This window comes from Glycine max, chromosome 13 (genome assembly GCF_000004515.6).
Source record: "Glycine max cultivar Williams 82 chromosome 13, Glycine_max_v4.0, whole genome shotgun sequence".
In the NCBI taxonomy this organism is placed as follows: Eukaryota; Viridiplantae; Streptophyta; class Magnoliopsida; order Fabales; family Fabaceae; genus Glycine; species Glycine max.
The window spans coordinates 43,242,174-43,256,745 of record NC_038249.2 but is presented as its reverse complement, the minus strand read 5'-3'; the positions used below and the strand labels follow the sequence as shown (position 1 = coordinate 43,256,745).

General features: G+C 33.3%; 3 protein-coding genes across 11 annotated transcripts; 2 read left to right on the top strand and 1 right to left on the bottom strand.

Annotated features, from left to right (window-relative positions):
• Nucleotides 1-46: 46 nt before the first annotated feature.
• On the bottom strand, nucleotides 47-2,091 carry LOC100780851 (EPIDERMAL PATTERNING FACTOR-like protein 3). 3 transcript variants are annotated; one of them, XR_005888038.1, is made up of 4 exons: nucleotides 1,287-2,091; nucleotides 1,018-1,098; nucleotides 600-664; nucleotides 47-405 (listed from the first exon to the last, which is right to left on the bottom strand). XR_005888038.1 is itself a non-coding variant. In XM_006595030.4 (3 exons), exons 1-3 carry the CDS (start codon nucleotides 1,127-1,129, stop codon nucleotides 196-198), a joined length of 387 nt encoding a protein of 128 aa, XP_006595093.1. In that variant the 5' UTR covers nucleotides 1,130-2,091; the 3' UTR covers nucleotides 47-195. The 3 variants fall into 3 exon arrangements, 1 of the variants encoding a protein (XP_006595093.1); XR_005888037.1 differs by having other exon boundaries at nucleotides 1,018-1,068; XM_006595030.4 differs by having other exon boundaries at nucleotides 1,018-2,091.
• Nucleotides 2,092-5,896: 3,805 nt separating this feature from the next.
• Nucleotides 5,897-9,914, top strand: LOC100780310 (IQ domain-containing protein IQM5). Of its 2 annotated transcripts, none has more exons than XM_003543537.4 (9): nucleotides 5,897-6,053; nucleotides 6,528-6,900; nucleotides 7,278-7,392; nucleotides 7,691-7,756; nucleotides 7,897-7,985; nucleotides 8,066-8,153; nucleotides 8,394-8,624; nucleotides 9,004-9,105; nucleotides 9,232-9,914. In XM_003543537.4, exons 2-9 carry the CDS (start codon nucleotides 6,530-6,532, stop codon nucleotides 9,694-9,696), a joined length of 1,527 nt encoding a protein of 508 aa, XP_003543585.1. In that variant the 5' UTR covers nucleotides 5,897-6,053; nucleotides 6,528-6,529; the 3' UTR covers nucleotides 9,697-9,914. The 2 variants fall into 2 exon arrangements, with proteins under 2 accessions (XP_003543585.1, XP_014621595.1); XM_014766109.2 differs by having other exon boundaries at nucleotides 6,528-6,924.
• A 784-nt stretch (nucleotides 9,915-10,698) lies between these two features.
• On the top strand, nucleotides 10,699-13,842 carry IQD48 (protein IQ-DOMAIN 48). 6 transcript variants are annotated; one of them, XM_041008549.1, is made up of 7 exons: nucleotides 10,726-10,952; nucleotides 11,195-11,442; nucleotides 11,656-11,788; nucleotides 11,860-12,072; nucleotides 12,418-12,645; nucleotides 12,729-12,842; nucleotides 12,935-13,842. In XM_041008549.1, the coding sequence occupies exons 3-7, from the start codon at nucleotides 11,726-11,728 to the stop codon at nucleotides 13,553-13,555; spliced, it is 1,239 nt and encodes a 412-aa protein (XP_040864483.1). In that variant the 5' UTR covers nucleotides 10,726-10,952; nucleotides 11,195-11,442; nucleotides 11,656-11,725; the 3' UTR covers nucleotides 13,556-13,842. The 6 variants fall into 6 exon arrangements, with proteins under 6 accessions (XP_006595091.1, XP_040864483.1, XP_040864482.1 ...); XM_041008548.1 differs by adding an exon at nucleotides 11,037-11,093 and having other exon boundaries at nucleotides 11,195-11,788; XM_006595028.4 differs by lacking the exon at nucleotides 11,195-11,442 and having other exon boundaries at nucleotides 10,699-10,952.
• The last annotated feature ends 730 nt before the right edge of the window (nucleotides 13,843-14,572 follow it).

Genomic DNA, 14,572 nt, shown 5'->3' with positions numbered 1-14,572 from the left:
CACGATGTTTATAGATAAGTTGGCATTTGCATTGTAGTCACAACTATGACATAATAAAATCCTTTGAATTGATGTTTGTACACGAGGGAACTATAAATATGAAGGTGAGAGACAGATAGGAGATCATTGATTATACATCAACTATATTAAATGGGTATGAACAAGAACATAGTTACATAGTATATTGATTCACGTTCACGGGCTATAGAGGGAAGGACCACACTTGCATTTCCAACTCTCGGGCTCATAATTTGTGTACTGCAACCCCAAATGACTGCGCCAGCTGCTGGTGCTCGGCACTTGAATCGCTTCACATGGAGTGCAACCATAACACTTGTGCTCACAACTTGGTGGACTTGACCCTATTTTGCTCACTCTATATGAGTATGCTTCTTCCATTAAACCCTTTTGACAAAGGGAAGAAATTAAACATGTTAGGCACACTAACTCTCACCACGGAGAAATTATTAGATAATTTAAAATCATCCTAGTCTCAACTAAATTAAAAAACTTGAATACGTGTTGATCCAACCTAACTAATAATTTCTCATATCAGTATGTTACTAGCTAGAATATACTCCATTAGAAGGAAGACAGACCTTTTCTGACTCTACAGTATTAGATGGTGAAGACACGGGCCCTGGTCCTGGTGCCGCTTTGGGGCCTGATGGAGCATAGACAACATGGGACAAAATTAAAGAATAAATTAGTAAATTGTCAAAGAGTTGAAAAAGGGGAAGTAAAAAAATAAGGTTAAAACAATCTCATTTTAAATGATTAATGCAATTAAGAAAAATGTTCCAATCACCTCTAAATACATAAAAAATTTGCACCAATTATTTAAGACGGGTTGTTTAATACTCCATGTTTTGAAAATATATTTAAGTAAGGAAATGGACTGACAGAAACGTTGAAGCTGAGGAGGTATGAATATATATGATGAACACATAATTGCAAGGAAAAGTAATGTTAAGAAGTCAATCTATCAAAATTAGTGGCATGCAGTTCATAACTAACCTGGATGGCACATTCCATCGGTTGAAGGGAAGGGCCTCCTTGCTACTACTACTGCAGATTCCCAACTCACTATTAGTAGAGCTAGCAGAAAAAAACAGAATGTTGCTTTCATTTTTTCTTCTCTTTCAAAACCTCAAATGATGAATATGTGATGATGATGATGATGATGTGAATCTTCACAACAAGAGGCAATTAGGCATGATGATTGATTGCTGAATAGTGGAAAATATATATAAGAAGGGAGAGAAAGGCTAGCTACTAAGTTAAACCTGCTTAGCTTGCAATTCCCAAAAACAAGGCTCAGAGCCTCCAAACTTGCAAGAGATTTTGTGAGCTTCTTCACAAGCAAGTGATTTTGCTTCTTCACTTGAGCAAGTTTCACCTTCATTCGATACCTCACTCCTAAGACTAGTCTGTTTTTCCACTCTCTTTCAGCCTCTAACCTTGGATTGCTTACCTTTCAATACAAGCCAAACAAGTCTCTCTCTCAAATCAATCTAAAAGTAAGACACTATATACGGTGATCACAAGTGCAGAATAACAGCACCCATTTTGGGCCTGAAACACCTGCAAGACCCTCATAATTTTTCTGATATTTCAGATTAAAATAATGATATTGATATCTAGACTGCAGAGCCTTTGTCTTGTAGTGATGCTTTTAATTTCGTTGCCATATACGGAAGAAAGAAATCAATGGCAGGGTGGCAGTTACATCTATAATGCGGGAGAAGAAAAAAATAAAAGCAACAAATATACTGTAATATTTATTGAGTTAGTTAAATGGATTAATGTGGTACTAGGGTCAACTTTTCTTCGAGTTGGTTGCTGGGGAACAGGCAAATCTCTTCACCAATATCCAAAATCTGGACCATTCGTTTATATGACATTAAATTTGGGCGCCCCTCATCCCCTGCTGCCTATTTTCCCACATAACAGATTCTAGCTAGTTACTCTAGACTCAAATAAACTACTACTACTACTATTTACTATGGTCCCATTACCATTAGTCCAAGCTATACATGTTTATGAGACGGGCTCAGCTTGATTTTGAGATTAATTTCATAGACCTGAACTTGTTTGGAATGTCTTCAATAATGATATGGTTCAATTAAGATTTTCACAAAATATATAGAAATTTAAATATATCAACTTAAGTTATAATTTTAAAAATATGAAAACAAAATAAAATTATATTTTGCATTATAGAATATAGATTATAAAACACATATGTTAATTTAAATATAAAATATTATTATTTATCATTAATTGTTTAATCATTATATTTTAAATATTGAGTGGCATTAATTAGTCAAAGTTTAAACAACTCAATATGTACCTTAACGAATCCAAAAATAAAATGTTATTTCTAAAACCCAATTTTATCCAAATAAGATAATAATATATTTTAGGGTAAAATATGTTTTGGGTCCCATAAAATTTTAAAAATATTAATTTTGTTTTCATGAAATTTTTTTATAAGTTTGGTCTTTGTAAAAAGTAAAACATATTTTCTAGTTTTGTAACTCCATTAGATGTTAATCTGACGTTACTAACAAGATTACATGTGTAATTTAGTTTCAAATGAATTAAACAATTTTTTGTGGCTAAAATTCTCCAAAATAAATTAAACAATTTCTAGCGGCTAAAAACTTCATGAATTACAATTTTTCATCACTTGTTAGATGATTTTCTTGCATTTTCTAATAAGATTAGAGGGAAAGATAAAGCAACAGTTGCGGTGTCTTTCAAATATGTTTGGGAAGGTAGTAAGAGAAAATAGTTAGACAAGTAAGAAAACTGAGGGACAAAAAAAAATGTTTTATTTCTACAAGAATCAAATTAATACAAATTTATTTATAAGAACGAAATTAAAAAATTTCAAATTTTACATTGATCTCAAACATATTTTATCCTTTAAAATTTTAATTACTTGTTATTTTTATATTTTTCATTACTAATATAATAATATTCCCTTGTTTTTTTTTTAAATCTTGTACATATATTTTTCATTATGAGTCTAGGCCAATAGGGGTGTCCGCATGCCGGTTCGGATCGATTTTGGACAAATTCATGACCCGACCTAATCAAATTTGATCAGCTTAGTTCGGTTCGGGTCAATGGGTTACCCACTTAAATTTGATTTTTTTTTCTTTTTTAGAACTATTCTTTTATATTATGATTCATCCAAATATCTAATACAATTAACACAATATTATCAGATGTCTAAAAGTAACCAAATTATTTCATTTAATATCATCAATGTAATATTATAAAATAGACTACTACATATTAAAGTAAAATATTCTTCAGCAATATTTAGTGTAATAATCTGAATCACAATTATTTTCTACAAATTAATTTTTTGCAATAAACTTTGCTACAATTAGATTTGCTGAAATAAATGAACAAAATATGATTTATTAATATTATAAGTATGGCAGAAAAAATAAATATGAAAAAAAGGTGAAACAAATAACAATACAGTTAAAAGTAATATCTTAAGAAGTCCCAACACTTGTCGTTCTAACATTTGGAGTCTCAATATTAGCTGTATTTAAAGTTAAAACAAACAGTTCTAAAATTTTTTATTGATTCGATTCAATTTTGATCAGATTTATAAATTTAAACTCGTGACACAATCCGTACATGAACAATTTTAATTATTTCAATTTGATTTTAACTTAAATACATAAATGATTCAATTCAAACTGTACATATCAATTTGAATCAATTCGAATTTGTAGGTAATTCATACCCTTGAACACCCTTATTGACCAAATTATGAAGGAGTCTTCAACACCATAATACAATGGTCCCTAACACCATTAAGGAATGAAAGAATGGGCACTTGAGGTCAATAAACGTTGAGGGTTTAGTTTACTAGAAGTAAATTTGTCATTATAGTGCTTTTTCTTTGTTTGCACTTTTAAGGAATTGGAAATGGATGACGTGTTCTTGTACTTAACTTTCTTATAGATTTATATTATTTAATTATTTAATATAGTATATAATATTAAAAATACATGTTTGATTATTATTAGTTCAACTAAGTTTGAATAATTAAACATTAAATTAATGTCTTAATTAATTTAATTACTTGTTTATTTTTAAAGAACATATATAAAAAATGTTTTTGATATATATTGTTAAACATGCGGGATTTTTTCAAGTGAGCGGAGTGCAATTAGAGAATAAATTGTAATAATAATTATTAATAAAAAATAATAGTCAAGATTGTAATTAATTTTATATTTTGTTATATATGTATTAAATTCTTCATATATATATATATATATATATATATATATATAAATTATAATATTTATCTTTGAGTGAAACTATTCTTCAATGAAAACGTTTTTAAGAATTTTTTTTTCAATGAGAGTATTTTTAGTAGCTTTTTTAATTTCTCATCCCTTTCAATATATCATTATCATAATTATTTTACATTAAATTTTAATATTTAAAAAATATCAATAGGTAAAAATATTGTATTACACTATATAAATTATCTATCATAAATATAAAATATAATTTATATGTTCAAAATATTTATTTATTACATATTCTAATTATAATATAATTTTATATTCAAAAGTATTTTTTTATAAATTTTTTTTCATTATAAATTTTAGTTATATAAAATAAATTTTTATCTTATAAATTGCATAGTCTAAAATACTAATTTTTATCACAATTTCTAATCAACTATTACAAGTACACTTTTCTCACAATTTCTAATTGTTATCCTCTAAAATGCACTTTTTTCATCTAAAGAGTCAAATCTAAAAATTCATAATGTTTATAGAAATGTTTTGTTCTTGTACTCAAAACACAATGTAATTTTAAATTCAAAATCATGTTCTAATACTAATGAATGAAATTTAATTTGATTTGAGATGTACAACATATATTATTCTAAACCTACTCTTTTTTTTTATTATTGAAGTATTATTCTAAACCTACTCTAAACATATTCGCAAAAGGATTATGTGATCTTTCAGTTGACAAATAAACTATGATGACTCCCTACTTTTGGGAATGTTCATTTCTCGGAGTCCAAAGTAGCTTTGGCGACTTTGAGTGCACAACCTCACCGATAGGAACGCTAACACATGATCGGTGGAGCACTAATCCTATTATAAGTGGCGTTTAAAATACTCATGAAAATATTTCATATTTTACTAAATTGACCAAAGATATTATCTATTAGGTTACATTTATTTGATTATTTTTTTCTTTTTCTAATGATCTTTTTATTTATTTGATTTTAGGTGTAAAATTAACTAGTGAACAGCCTAAAAAAATTGAAAAGAATAATATGCTCTCGATTTCCTTTTCCACCAATCAGCCATTGGTCAAAAACTCTCGAGAATCAGTGGCTCCCACTTGGCAGAGCAAGAATGAAAACAATGTTTTAAGATGTAGTTATATTTTTTCATAATAATTTTACAACATGATCCTTTTCATAACTCTCCATCATCGTTATAAAAATATATATAGGAATGTGTATTACCCCCATTTTATAGCAGAGCTGAAGGCAATGCACGCTATATTTAAACTAGTGACATCAATTGGAACAGGCCCACCTATCATTTGTGCATTGCGTGTTGCGGTTAATCACAAATTTCCAATTTCCAGCTATTGGCTATTGATGTCACCTCTGGCTCTGGCCACTTTTAAGAAGCAAGAGCCACTTTTGGTTTCATCTGGTGGAATATTATATATAACATTAATTAATACCATGCATGCGTCACTATGATGACCAGTGGTAAAATGCAAGAGCCATTTCGGTCAACTTGTCGTCGCGTTCAGACAAATGAAAAAGATGGACTAATTAAATAACCTTAGTTAATTAAAATTAAAACTTGTACTGTAAGATAAACTCATCTATTGTGTGCCCCCATAAATCTAAGTATCTGAGATACCCTCAGCCACGGCCAGAGTGCTTCATTTGGTGACATTCATAGAATCAGTTACCATTGTATCCTCTGTGCTGTCATCCATTCCTGCTACCTGCTTCTACTTTCTGTTAGGTCTGCTATAGTATAGTATTAAACATTTTATTCCAAGAATTGATTATAGCATTCAAATAAACAATTAAGTGAAACCTTGAATTGTCATCAGTTTTGAAATGCTTAATATGATTCCTCTTCTTTTTTTAGTATGGGACCACATGTATAGACAAAATAATCTTATTCAAGTCCGATGAAAATATTATGGTCAAACCTTGACTTGTCATCAGTTTTGAATATTGGTTGAATGTTATATTAATGCTTTTTGGTGAATGATTTAGTCTCTGATATTTGCTATTAAATGTCTTGAGGAAATGAATTATATGTTTTTTTTTCTTCTGAGAAGTGTATTCTCATCATTTAACGGTTCTTCTCCCTGATTGCAACTTTCACGTATATGTACCTCGAACAAGTTGAGGCATTAAATGTGTCACTGCTAATAAATAATGAGAATACTGGAAAATGTAAAGCAAAATTTTCCTGATTTTTGCGTAGGAATGGGAATGTTTACGGTAAGCAAGGAAGGAGAGGTCACAGTGAACTTCAAGAACAACATAAACTTGAATGATTTCTACAAGCCTGAACAATCTACAAACTTGAAGAGAAGGAAGGTGGGAAATCTGAAGCTCCAAACCACATTCTCGTTCAAACATCTGCTTTCAGAGAATTGTGGTTCACAAGAGGAAGTTGAGGAGGACTTGTTTAACAAACGAAGCCCCACAGTTATGTCACAAAAACAAGAACTAATGTTTTCTCCAACTTCCTCTGCCCAGCTTGATTTAGCTGCATTAATGGTTCAGAAAGTTTACAAGAGTTACAGGATTAGAAGAATTCTGGCTGATTGTGTAGTTGTTTGTGAGGAGCTACGGTTTGCTCAATATCCAACTCTACTGTTGTCTTTTCTTTTCTTTTCTTTTTTTCTTTTAGCTTGAATGTGCATTTGGTACTTGAAAATATACTACTTTTTAATAAATTAATTCCGAGTTAAATTTTATATATTTGGGGTTCTTAAAAATTATGTAATTTTAGTCCCTTATAAAAGATTAGAAGCACACTTTTTGTTAAATATATAGAGATGAAAAATGAATAAAATTTAAATAGTGATTTAAAAAATGTATAATTATTGGGATAAAGATAATATGTTTAAGCATTTTTTAATGTTTATGAGCCATGAGAATTCAATGATTAGTGCTTAGTGCACTTTCACAAAAAGCAAGTGTCTTAATGTTTTTTTCTCTGGTCCAGGTGGAAGGATTCAGTGATTACCGCTTTTAACAGGCGCTCCATATCCAATTTTGACTCTGATAAATCAGAAACAGCTATTTCAAAATGGGCACGAGCTAGGATGATGGTTGCTAAGGTATTCTTTAATATGAGAAGCCAGAAACTCTAATCGAATTTGACTAAGAATATATCTTTATGTACTTTGCTTCAATATTTGGGTCCATATTAATCTTCTTTGAACCATTTTCATTGCCGGAAAGATAATCTACTTAACATAATTTGACTAGGACCACAGAGATGTATTCAAAGTTTACAATCTCTTTTCAATATGAAAAAAAAAGTTTAGAATGTCTTTTCTCAAAAAAAAAAAAAAAATTCTTTTGGGATCTTGTCGAATGCCAACCCCTGTACCTTTTTTTTTTCTCTGTTGTTAGGTGGGGAAAGGTTTGTCCAAAGATGATAAGGCACAAAAATTGGCACTAAGACACTGGCTTGAAGCTGTAAGTTCATACGTCTACACCTTGACTTATAAATTCACTTTTCTATAGATAATAACAATTTTTCTTAAGTTTGGTCATATGTTATCTTAGAATCCAAGGAAGCTAATTGATGGAGGCTATGGTTCCCTTATATTTTGCAGATTGATCCTCGTCATCGTTATGGCCACAATCTTCATTTCTACTACTTGGTTTGGTTTCATAGCCAGAGTTATCAGCCTTTTTTCTACTGGTAGATGCTAAAGACTTGAGGCTGAGAGAAATTTTCATCTTTGTTTTCTAACTTCTTAATTGTATCTTGGTGACATCAAGGTTGGATGTGGGAGGTGGCAAAGAAGTAAATCTTGAAGAATGTCCTAGAAGCCAATTGCAGAGGCAGTGCATAAAGTACCTTGGACCCGTAAGTTGTTTCGCTACATAGCATCCATGATTTCACGTATATGATAATACTTGTACTAATTTTGTCGTGCAATGGTTGCATCAATGACAACAAGTCTTATTTGACATTGGTACTAGTGCATTTAAGGCACAATAGACTTCACTTATAATGACTTTATTTTATGTTTTTATAAAAATTTTGCCAAGTCAACAAAATTTTCTTTATATTAAAAGTTTCGATGTTGTTGCTTGAAATTTGCAGGAAGAAAGGGAAGCATACGAAGTGATTGTGGAGGGAGGTAGGCTTGTTTATAGACAAAGCAAGGATCTTGTACATACGACCGAGGATTCCAAGTGGATTTTTGTTCTGAGCACGTCTAGAATTTTATACGTTGGCCAGAAGAAGAAAGGTCATTTTCAGCACTCCAGTTTTCTAGCTGGTGGTGCTACCATTGCATCCGGAAGATTGGTTGCTCAAAATGGAGTTCTTCATGTATGCTACATGTTTTATACGTATACACCATTGATAATTTCTATTATAATTCTGTTATTTTGTCTCAAAATTCAAGTTCCAAAAGAAAAGAAAATTGAAACCCATATATATCTTGTAAGAACAATTCTCATTTTAAAAATGTGAGCTGAACATTTGAGTCATACAACTATATATAATGTAGCATAATTAAAAGTTAGCATTCATATGAATGCTAAAAAAAAATTGTGTATATTTCTTTTAATTTTGAGTATTTAAATATGATCTAATTGTCTATATTTGTTGTTCTTATTTTTTATCATGATAAAGAGTTCTCACTTTACATGCTTCTGCATTTCATTTCTTTTATAACTGAATTGATCTTCATTTACATCTTATGCAGGCTATATGGCCCTACAGTGGCCACTACCGTCCAACAGAGAAGAATTTTATGGAATTCACTAGCTTCTTGGAGGAACACAAAGTGAATATGACAAATGTAAAGGTAAATCACTTTGAAGGCAATCTTTCCCCTATAGATTTGCCAAATTGGCCTTCAATTTAAAATCAATTTGCTGAATATTTCTTGAACCTTTATGTAATGTAATTTCACAGTTGTTGTCTGCTGCAGAGAGATCCAATTGATGAAGATGTCCCACCTTCTAATCCTGTGAATGAGGAGCTGCCATTTGAGCACATGGAAGGCAATGTGGGTGCCAGAGCCACTGCCAATAATTGTGGTAAAGAAAATGTGTGTCAGTTTGGTACCAATGTGGAAGAGAACAAGCCAATGTCAAGCATATGGAGTACCGGAGTAGGTCCTAGAATTGGTTGCATGAGAGAGTATCCAGCAAACTTCCAAGTTCTGGCACTTGAACTACTCAATCTTTCACCTAGAGTCAACGATGAAACATTTGCAGGCAAAGCACCTATTCCCTCTCCGAGGCCTAGTACAAAACATATGTCGCTTGTCAGCATGGGACTTCCTAGCCCAATGGTGCATGTTTCTCCTCTTCAGGGTCTTTGGACATTCAAGTGCATAGGCATTGCTTTAGTTTTAGCATTTAAAAATTTGGACAATTGGTACATAATATAGTATGATAAAGTCACAAAGGAGCTAACCCAATATTTATTTGTTCATTTGGGTTTTTATTGGCCAATTCCTTGTGTCAGTTATAGTTTCTATTGAATTATTATTTTCCCTGCCCCTTAAATGCCCAGTTGCTTATCCAATAGTGTTAAGGGGTTGGGTTAATCATCCCATTTCTTGTAATTAGTCAAATCACATTTGCAAATATAGCCATTTTTTATCTACCTCTCTTTCCTATCTTTTGATGTGGTTTGCAAATAACGCTTACATATTGAGAGCAGGTCGTGCTTCTTGTCTATAAAATAAGACACTGACATGTAATGCGTAATGCCTTTATTGGTAACTATGGTGTGCGTATGCACTTGATTCATTAAAGCTTTTTCAAGTCAAGATTTGGTTTGTGTTGCTGGCCAAAAAAAAAAGCTGGATATTCGATTTGGATTAGGAATGTTAATGTTTAGCCATGAAGCGAAGTTGACCACATTATCATCAACGAACGGTTTTTTACTTTTAAGAGTGGAAAATCTCTTCCGCGCAACACAACATGGCCAAGTGATGTGAGTTATTTGGGTCCTTAGCTCAGTACCACCCCCACCACATTCAAGATGGGAATTGAAATCACGAGGCTAAAATGTAAATCATCATAACACGCTCTATTTTTTCAGCCAATAATGATACATAAAATTATATGCCAAATGAATCTAGACCTATTAAAATTAAACCTTTTATGGTTGTTTTATCATAAACATGTAGTGTTGTTTTTTTAGACAAAATGTAGTGTTATTTTTTGTATTTTGAAAAGTTGCTCTTCTCTTCCACATAATTAGTATTAGTTGCTTACTTAGAGTCTCTAAAACTGTTTTTACGATAATCAACTATATGAAAAATAATCAATTACTCCATTTATGGATTCTTGGGGGAATCTGCATGTTCAACTTTGGGCTTTATTCTATTGGGGTATGTTGTAATGGGCTTTGTAGGTGGTAAGGCTATGAAGATGATTGATTTGAATCCTACATTTCCAAATGTGTATCCTGTACCCTCCATTTGTGTTTGAAAATATCAAATACTCTTCTCCAATCCTAGCACCTTTCTTTTGGTGCCAATTACTCCCAGAGCGATACCTCCTCTTCACCCGTAACAACAACTTCTTCTCCCACAAGTTCACCTTTTTCACAGTAGTCTAGCGACCTCCTCCTCACAAGTCACAACACCATAGAACATCCTCCCCCTCTTCCTTCCTTTGCGCGTCCCTATTGAAGGTAAGAATGCAATCCACAACATGATGTTTTATCTTCCAAAATGACAATTCGAGAATCTATTTTTATTTTCAACCATTATTCCAGAGACATGATTCCGGAAGCTATATAGTAGCCTTACGAAATGATCATTCCAAAATATAGGTTGAGTTTCAGAATACATAAATTCAATCATTATTTTTTATTGATATTGAACAAGCATTCTGGAATCAATTTTTTACTATTATGAAACTCTTATTCCAAAGGCTATTATTATAAAACATCTATTCTCAAATGCGAAAGAACATGAGCCGTGGCGTTGTGAAGAGGGTGTGAGGGGAAGAAGGTGGCGCGGGACAAGGAGGAGCCGTTGTGAGAGCTACCATGGCAGGTTGGATGGTTTCCGAAGGAGAGAGGTGTTAGGGTTGAGAAAGGAGGTATTAATTCATTAACGGTGGTTTAGCTAGTGATAGGGTCAAATTGGAGCGTGCGTGGGAAATAAACAAAGAAAAAGGTGAGAGTTTTTGATTTTGATTTTTGAGTATCAGGTTACCGTTATGATTTGACTTTGATGGTCTTTTTCTTCCACCAACACAAATTCAAATTTCAAAACTTGCTTCTCTCTCAACCTTGCCTTAATTAACCCCAACACATCACAAACCACGCTCCATGCTCTCTCTTACACTAAACTAAAACGCCGAAAAAAAACACTTTCTCTCTTTCACAGTGCTTCACAGCAGAAGCTACCTCTCCTCTTACTCGCTCCGTTTGCTCAGCAAAACGGTTTCTTTTCTCCAATGGGTGCTTCGGGAAGGTGGTTTAAGTCACTTCTTCCTTTTAGAAAGACCTCAACTGATCAAGTAAGTGAAGTTTGTTTTATCTATCTGTTTCGTTTTGGTTCTTTGCTGTTATTCACTATTTACACAATCAGGAGAAGGGTGGTGACAACAAGAGTAAGAAGAAGCGGAAGCTATGGAGGGCATCTTCAGAAGGGTCCATGAAGAATGTTGGTGGTGGTGGTGCTGCTGCTGCATCTGATTCTTCCCTTACTTATGCGGTGGCTGTGATGGTTCCCAAAGATTTCAAGCTCATCAAGCAGGAATGGGCTGCCATCCGCATTCAGGCGGTGTTTCGAGCCTTCTTGGTAACTCTCGTGCTTTAATTTTAGCTTGTTAGTTATGCTATGAGTTTATGCTTTCTAATCCTTGAATTGTTTATTTAAATCTTAAATTAGGTCTATGGCTAGATCTGACTTTGCAATTCCAGTTTCCAAGTCCAACTTTTAGAATCAAGAGCTAGGACTTAGAGTTAGAACCTCCCTTTGAAATTTGATTTTGTTCAACATTCAGTAGATCCAAATTCAGAAAGTGGAGAGAGCCTGTGTTTTTGTGATTCAAAATCAGCTCCCAAGTGAAATGAAATTGAATTTTCATAATCCTAGTTCTTTTACTTTTCATATTGACCTTAATTTTGTTGATACACTTTGCAGGCTAGACGAGCTTTGAGGGCCTTGAGGGCAGTAGTAAGGCTACAAGCTATTTTTAGAGGCCGGCTAGTCAGGAAGCAAGCAGCTGTTACTCTGAGGTGCATGCAGGCTCTTGTTCGAGTTCAAGCACGTGTGAGGGCAAGGAATGTGAGGAATTCTCCTGAAGGGAAAGCTGTGCAGAAATTACTGGATGAGCATCACAACCACGCTGATCCTTTTAATCTAATTGAGGTAGTATCATAATTTGCCTCAAGATAATGTAACATACTGAGATGCTAACAATTAGCATATTTTGCTATGTTTAATATTATCAGCAAGGATGGTGTGACATTCCTGGAACTATGGATGAAGTTAAAGCAAAGCTACGAATGAGGCAAGAAGGAGCCATCAAGAGGGATAGAGCAATGGCATACTCTCTCTCCACTCAGGTAATCAAGTTGAGAACATACTTTGTGGTATACGATCTGTTTCTTAGGCAAGGTTTATTTGTTAAAATTATTGCCAAATTCATGTGGTTCAGTCAAGACTGTGTGCTAGTCCAAACCCAAAAGCCACTAAGGCATTGACTCCTGTCAAGCATAACAACCCAAGCAACAAGAGCTTAGGATATAGCTTGTTGGAACGCTGGATGGAGGCCAAGCCATGGGAGAGTCCAATCTCTAGGAAGAGTGAAGACCTTGTTCCTGCTTTTCAATCAAGAAGGAATGGTATGACAACTAGGATTTCAGTTAAGCCTATTATAACCAGTCAATCGACTTCACCATCTTCGGCCATGAGCTCTGAGTACATGTGTGATGATAATAGCCCTGTGTCAACATCTTATACCTCTGGATCTCTATCCTTGCCATCCACCAACACTGTTTTGGTGGAAGCAACAGAGGAAAGAGATGTTCATCAGCCAAGCTACATGAATTTGACAGAATCAACTAAGGCTAAACTTAAAGCCTGCAGGAGTTCTTCACAGAATTCAAAGAGACTTGTAATGGAGGACACAGTGTCTCACAATCACAGCACAACAACAGGCCTTATGAATGGAGATACTAGAAGCAGTTTTGATTCTGATCCTTCAGTTAACTTGTGGAAGGATTCTTGTGCGACACCTCTAAGGGCAAGTTATCAAAAACGACAAATTAGGATATGAGTTTCTGTAACAGTGGCAGATGTGTTGTTTACTTTCAATGAGTTCAACAGCTTGTTGTCCGTAGTCAAGACCTTGACAAATTAGGATGAGTTTCTGTAACAGTGGCAGATGTGCAAGTTAGGATAGAGGGCTAATTGGCTGTGTAGATAACATAAGTGGTTTTGTTTTATTTTGTGTGAAGAATGAAATAGCAAACTAGTACACTACTTCAATCTGTATGGTGCTTTGTACACTAATATATGGTTTATGTATGAATTATCTAACTCGAGTAGAAATCGAGCTTTTTATCGATGCATTGCCGTTTTTGTTTCCCACATTTTAGTGAAGTTATGGTGCTCTTTCACTCAATAACCTGCTAGACTTTTGGGTTACACACTTCTTAGTCACTCACAAGTGTTGTGTGATCTATACTTAGTCTCGACCGTCAAAATTCCATTGAACTAATAATAATGCATCTGTGCATGTGCGAGCATTTCCCACATCCATGTTTGCATTATCTAGTAATTCAATTAGAAGCTGAGCTAATAGTTTTTCTTGATTGATCAATCTAACTAAAAAATTATTTTTCCATGATATGTAAAATTAACCTTGAAAGCCTCTTTTTTTTTTGTGTGTGTGGTAAGATGAAAGCCTCTGTTGACTCTATAGTCTATGGTACTACTGTTCAATAACAGAAAATAATGCCTAATAAAATTCAACTATTCTTCTAATTCTTCCCCTTCATGGATTTGACTGTTTTTGCCCAAATAATAAGGACTGTATGTTGCAACCTGTAACATTTGTCAGTAACAGGTTTTGTTGCTGGGCTTCAATTGGGAACCAATGCACATTATAACATAGTGCCATGCTTTGCTCTCTGGGTTTCAATTGGGAACCTTTTTTAAGATATTTGTTTTCAAAAGTTTTCCTAAGAATTTTTTTAAAAAAAAATCTTTTTCAAAATAAGCTATAATTTAAACACACATTTGTTATCTTGAGTGGCAACTCTTGCTCTAATTAAATAATGATTTGTAGCTA

What these genes read in the sequence shown, in the direction of transcription:
- LOC100780851 (XM_006595030.4), bottom strand. Translation starts at nt 1,129, where the DNA reads ATGAAAGCAACATTCTGTTTTTTTCTGCTAGCTCTACTAATAGTGAGT. An exon ending in CGATGGAATGTGCCATCCAG is followed by an intron (nt 665 to 1,017) that starts GTTAGTTATGAA and finishes ATGCTCCATCAG; the next exon opens with GCCCCAAAGCGGCACCAGGA. An exon ending in ATACTGTAGAGTCAGAAAAG is followed by an intron (nt 406 to 599) that starts GTCTGTCTTCCT and finishes CTTTGTCAAAAG; the next exon opens with GGTTTAATGGAAGAAGCATA.
- LOC100780310 (XM_014766109.2), top strand. Translation starts at nt 6,530, where the DNA reads ATGGGAATGTTTACGGTAAGCAAGGAAGGAGAGGTCACAGTGAACTTC. An exon ending in TATCAGCCTTTTTTCTACTG is followed by an intron (nt 7,986 to 8,065) that starts GTAGATGCTAAA and finishes GGTGACATCAAG; the next exon opens with GTTGGATGTGGGAGGTGGCA. An exon ending in GCATAAAGTACCTTGGACCC is followed by an intron (nt 8,154 to 8,393) that starts GTAAGTTGTTTC and finishes TGAAATTTGCAG; the next exon opens with GAAGAAAGGGAAGCATACGA.
- IQD48 (XM_006595028.4), top strand. Translation starts at nt 11,726, where the DNA reads ATGGGTGCTTCGGGAAGGTGGTTTAAGTCACTTCTTCCTTTTAGAAAG. An exon ending in CGGTGTTTCGAGCCTTCTTG is followed by an intron (nt 12,073 to 12,417) that starts GTAACTCTCGTG and finishes TACACTTTGCAG; the next exon opens with GCTAGACGAGCTTTGAGGGC. An exon ending in ATCCTTTTAATCTAATTGAG is followed by an intron (nt 12,646 to 12,728) that starts GTAGTATCATAA and finishes TAATATTATCAG; the next exon opens with CAAGGATGGTGTGACATTCC.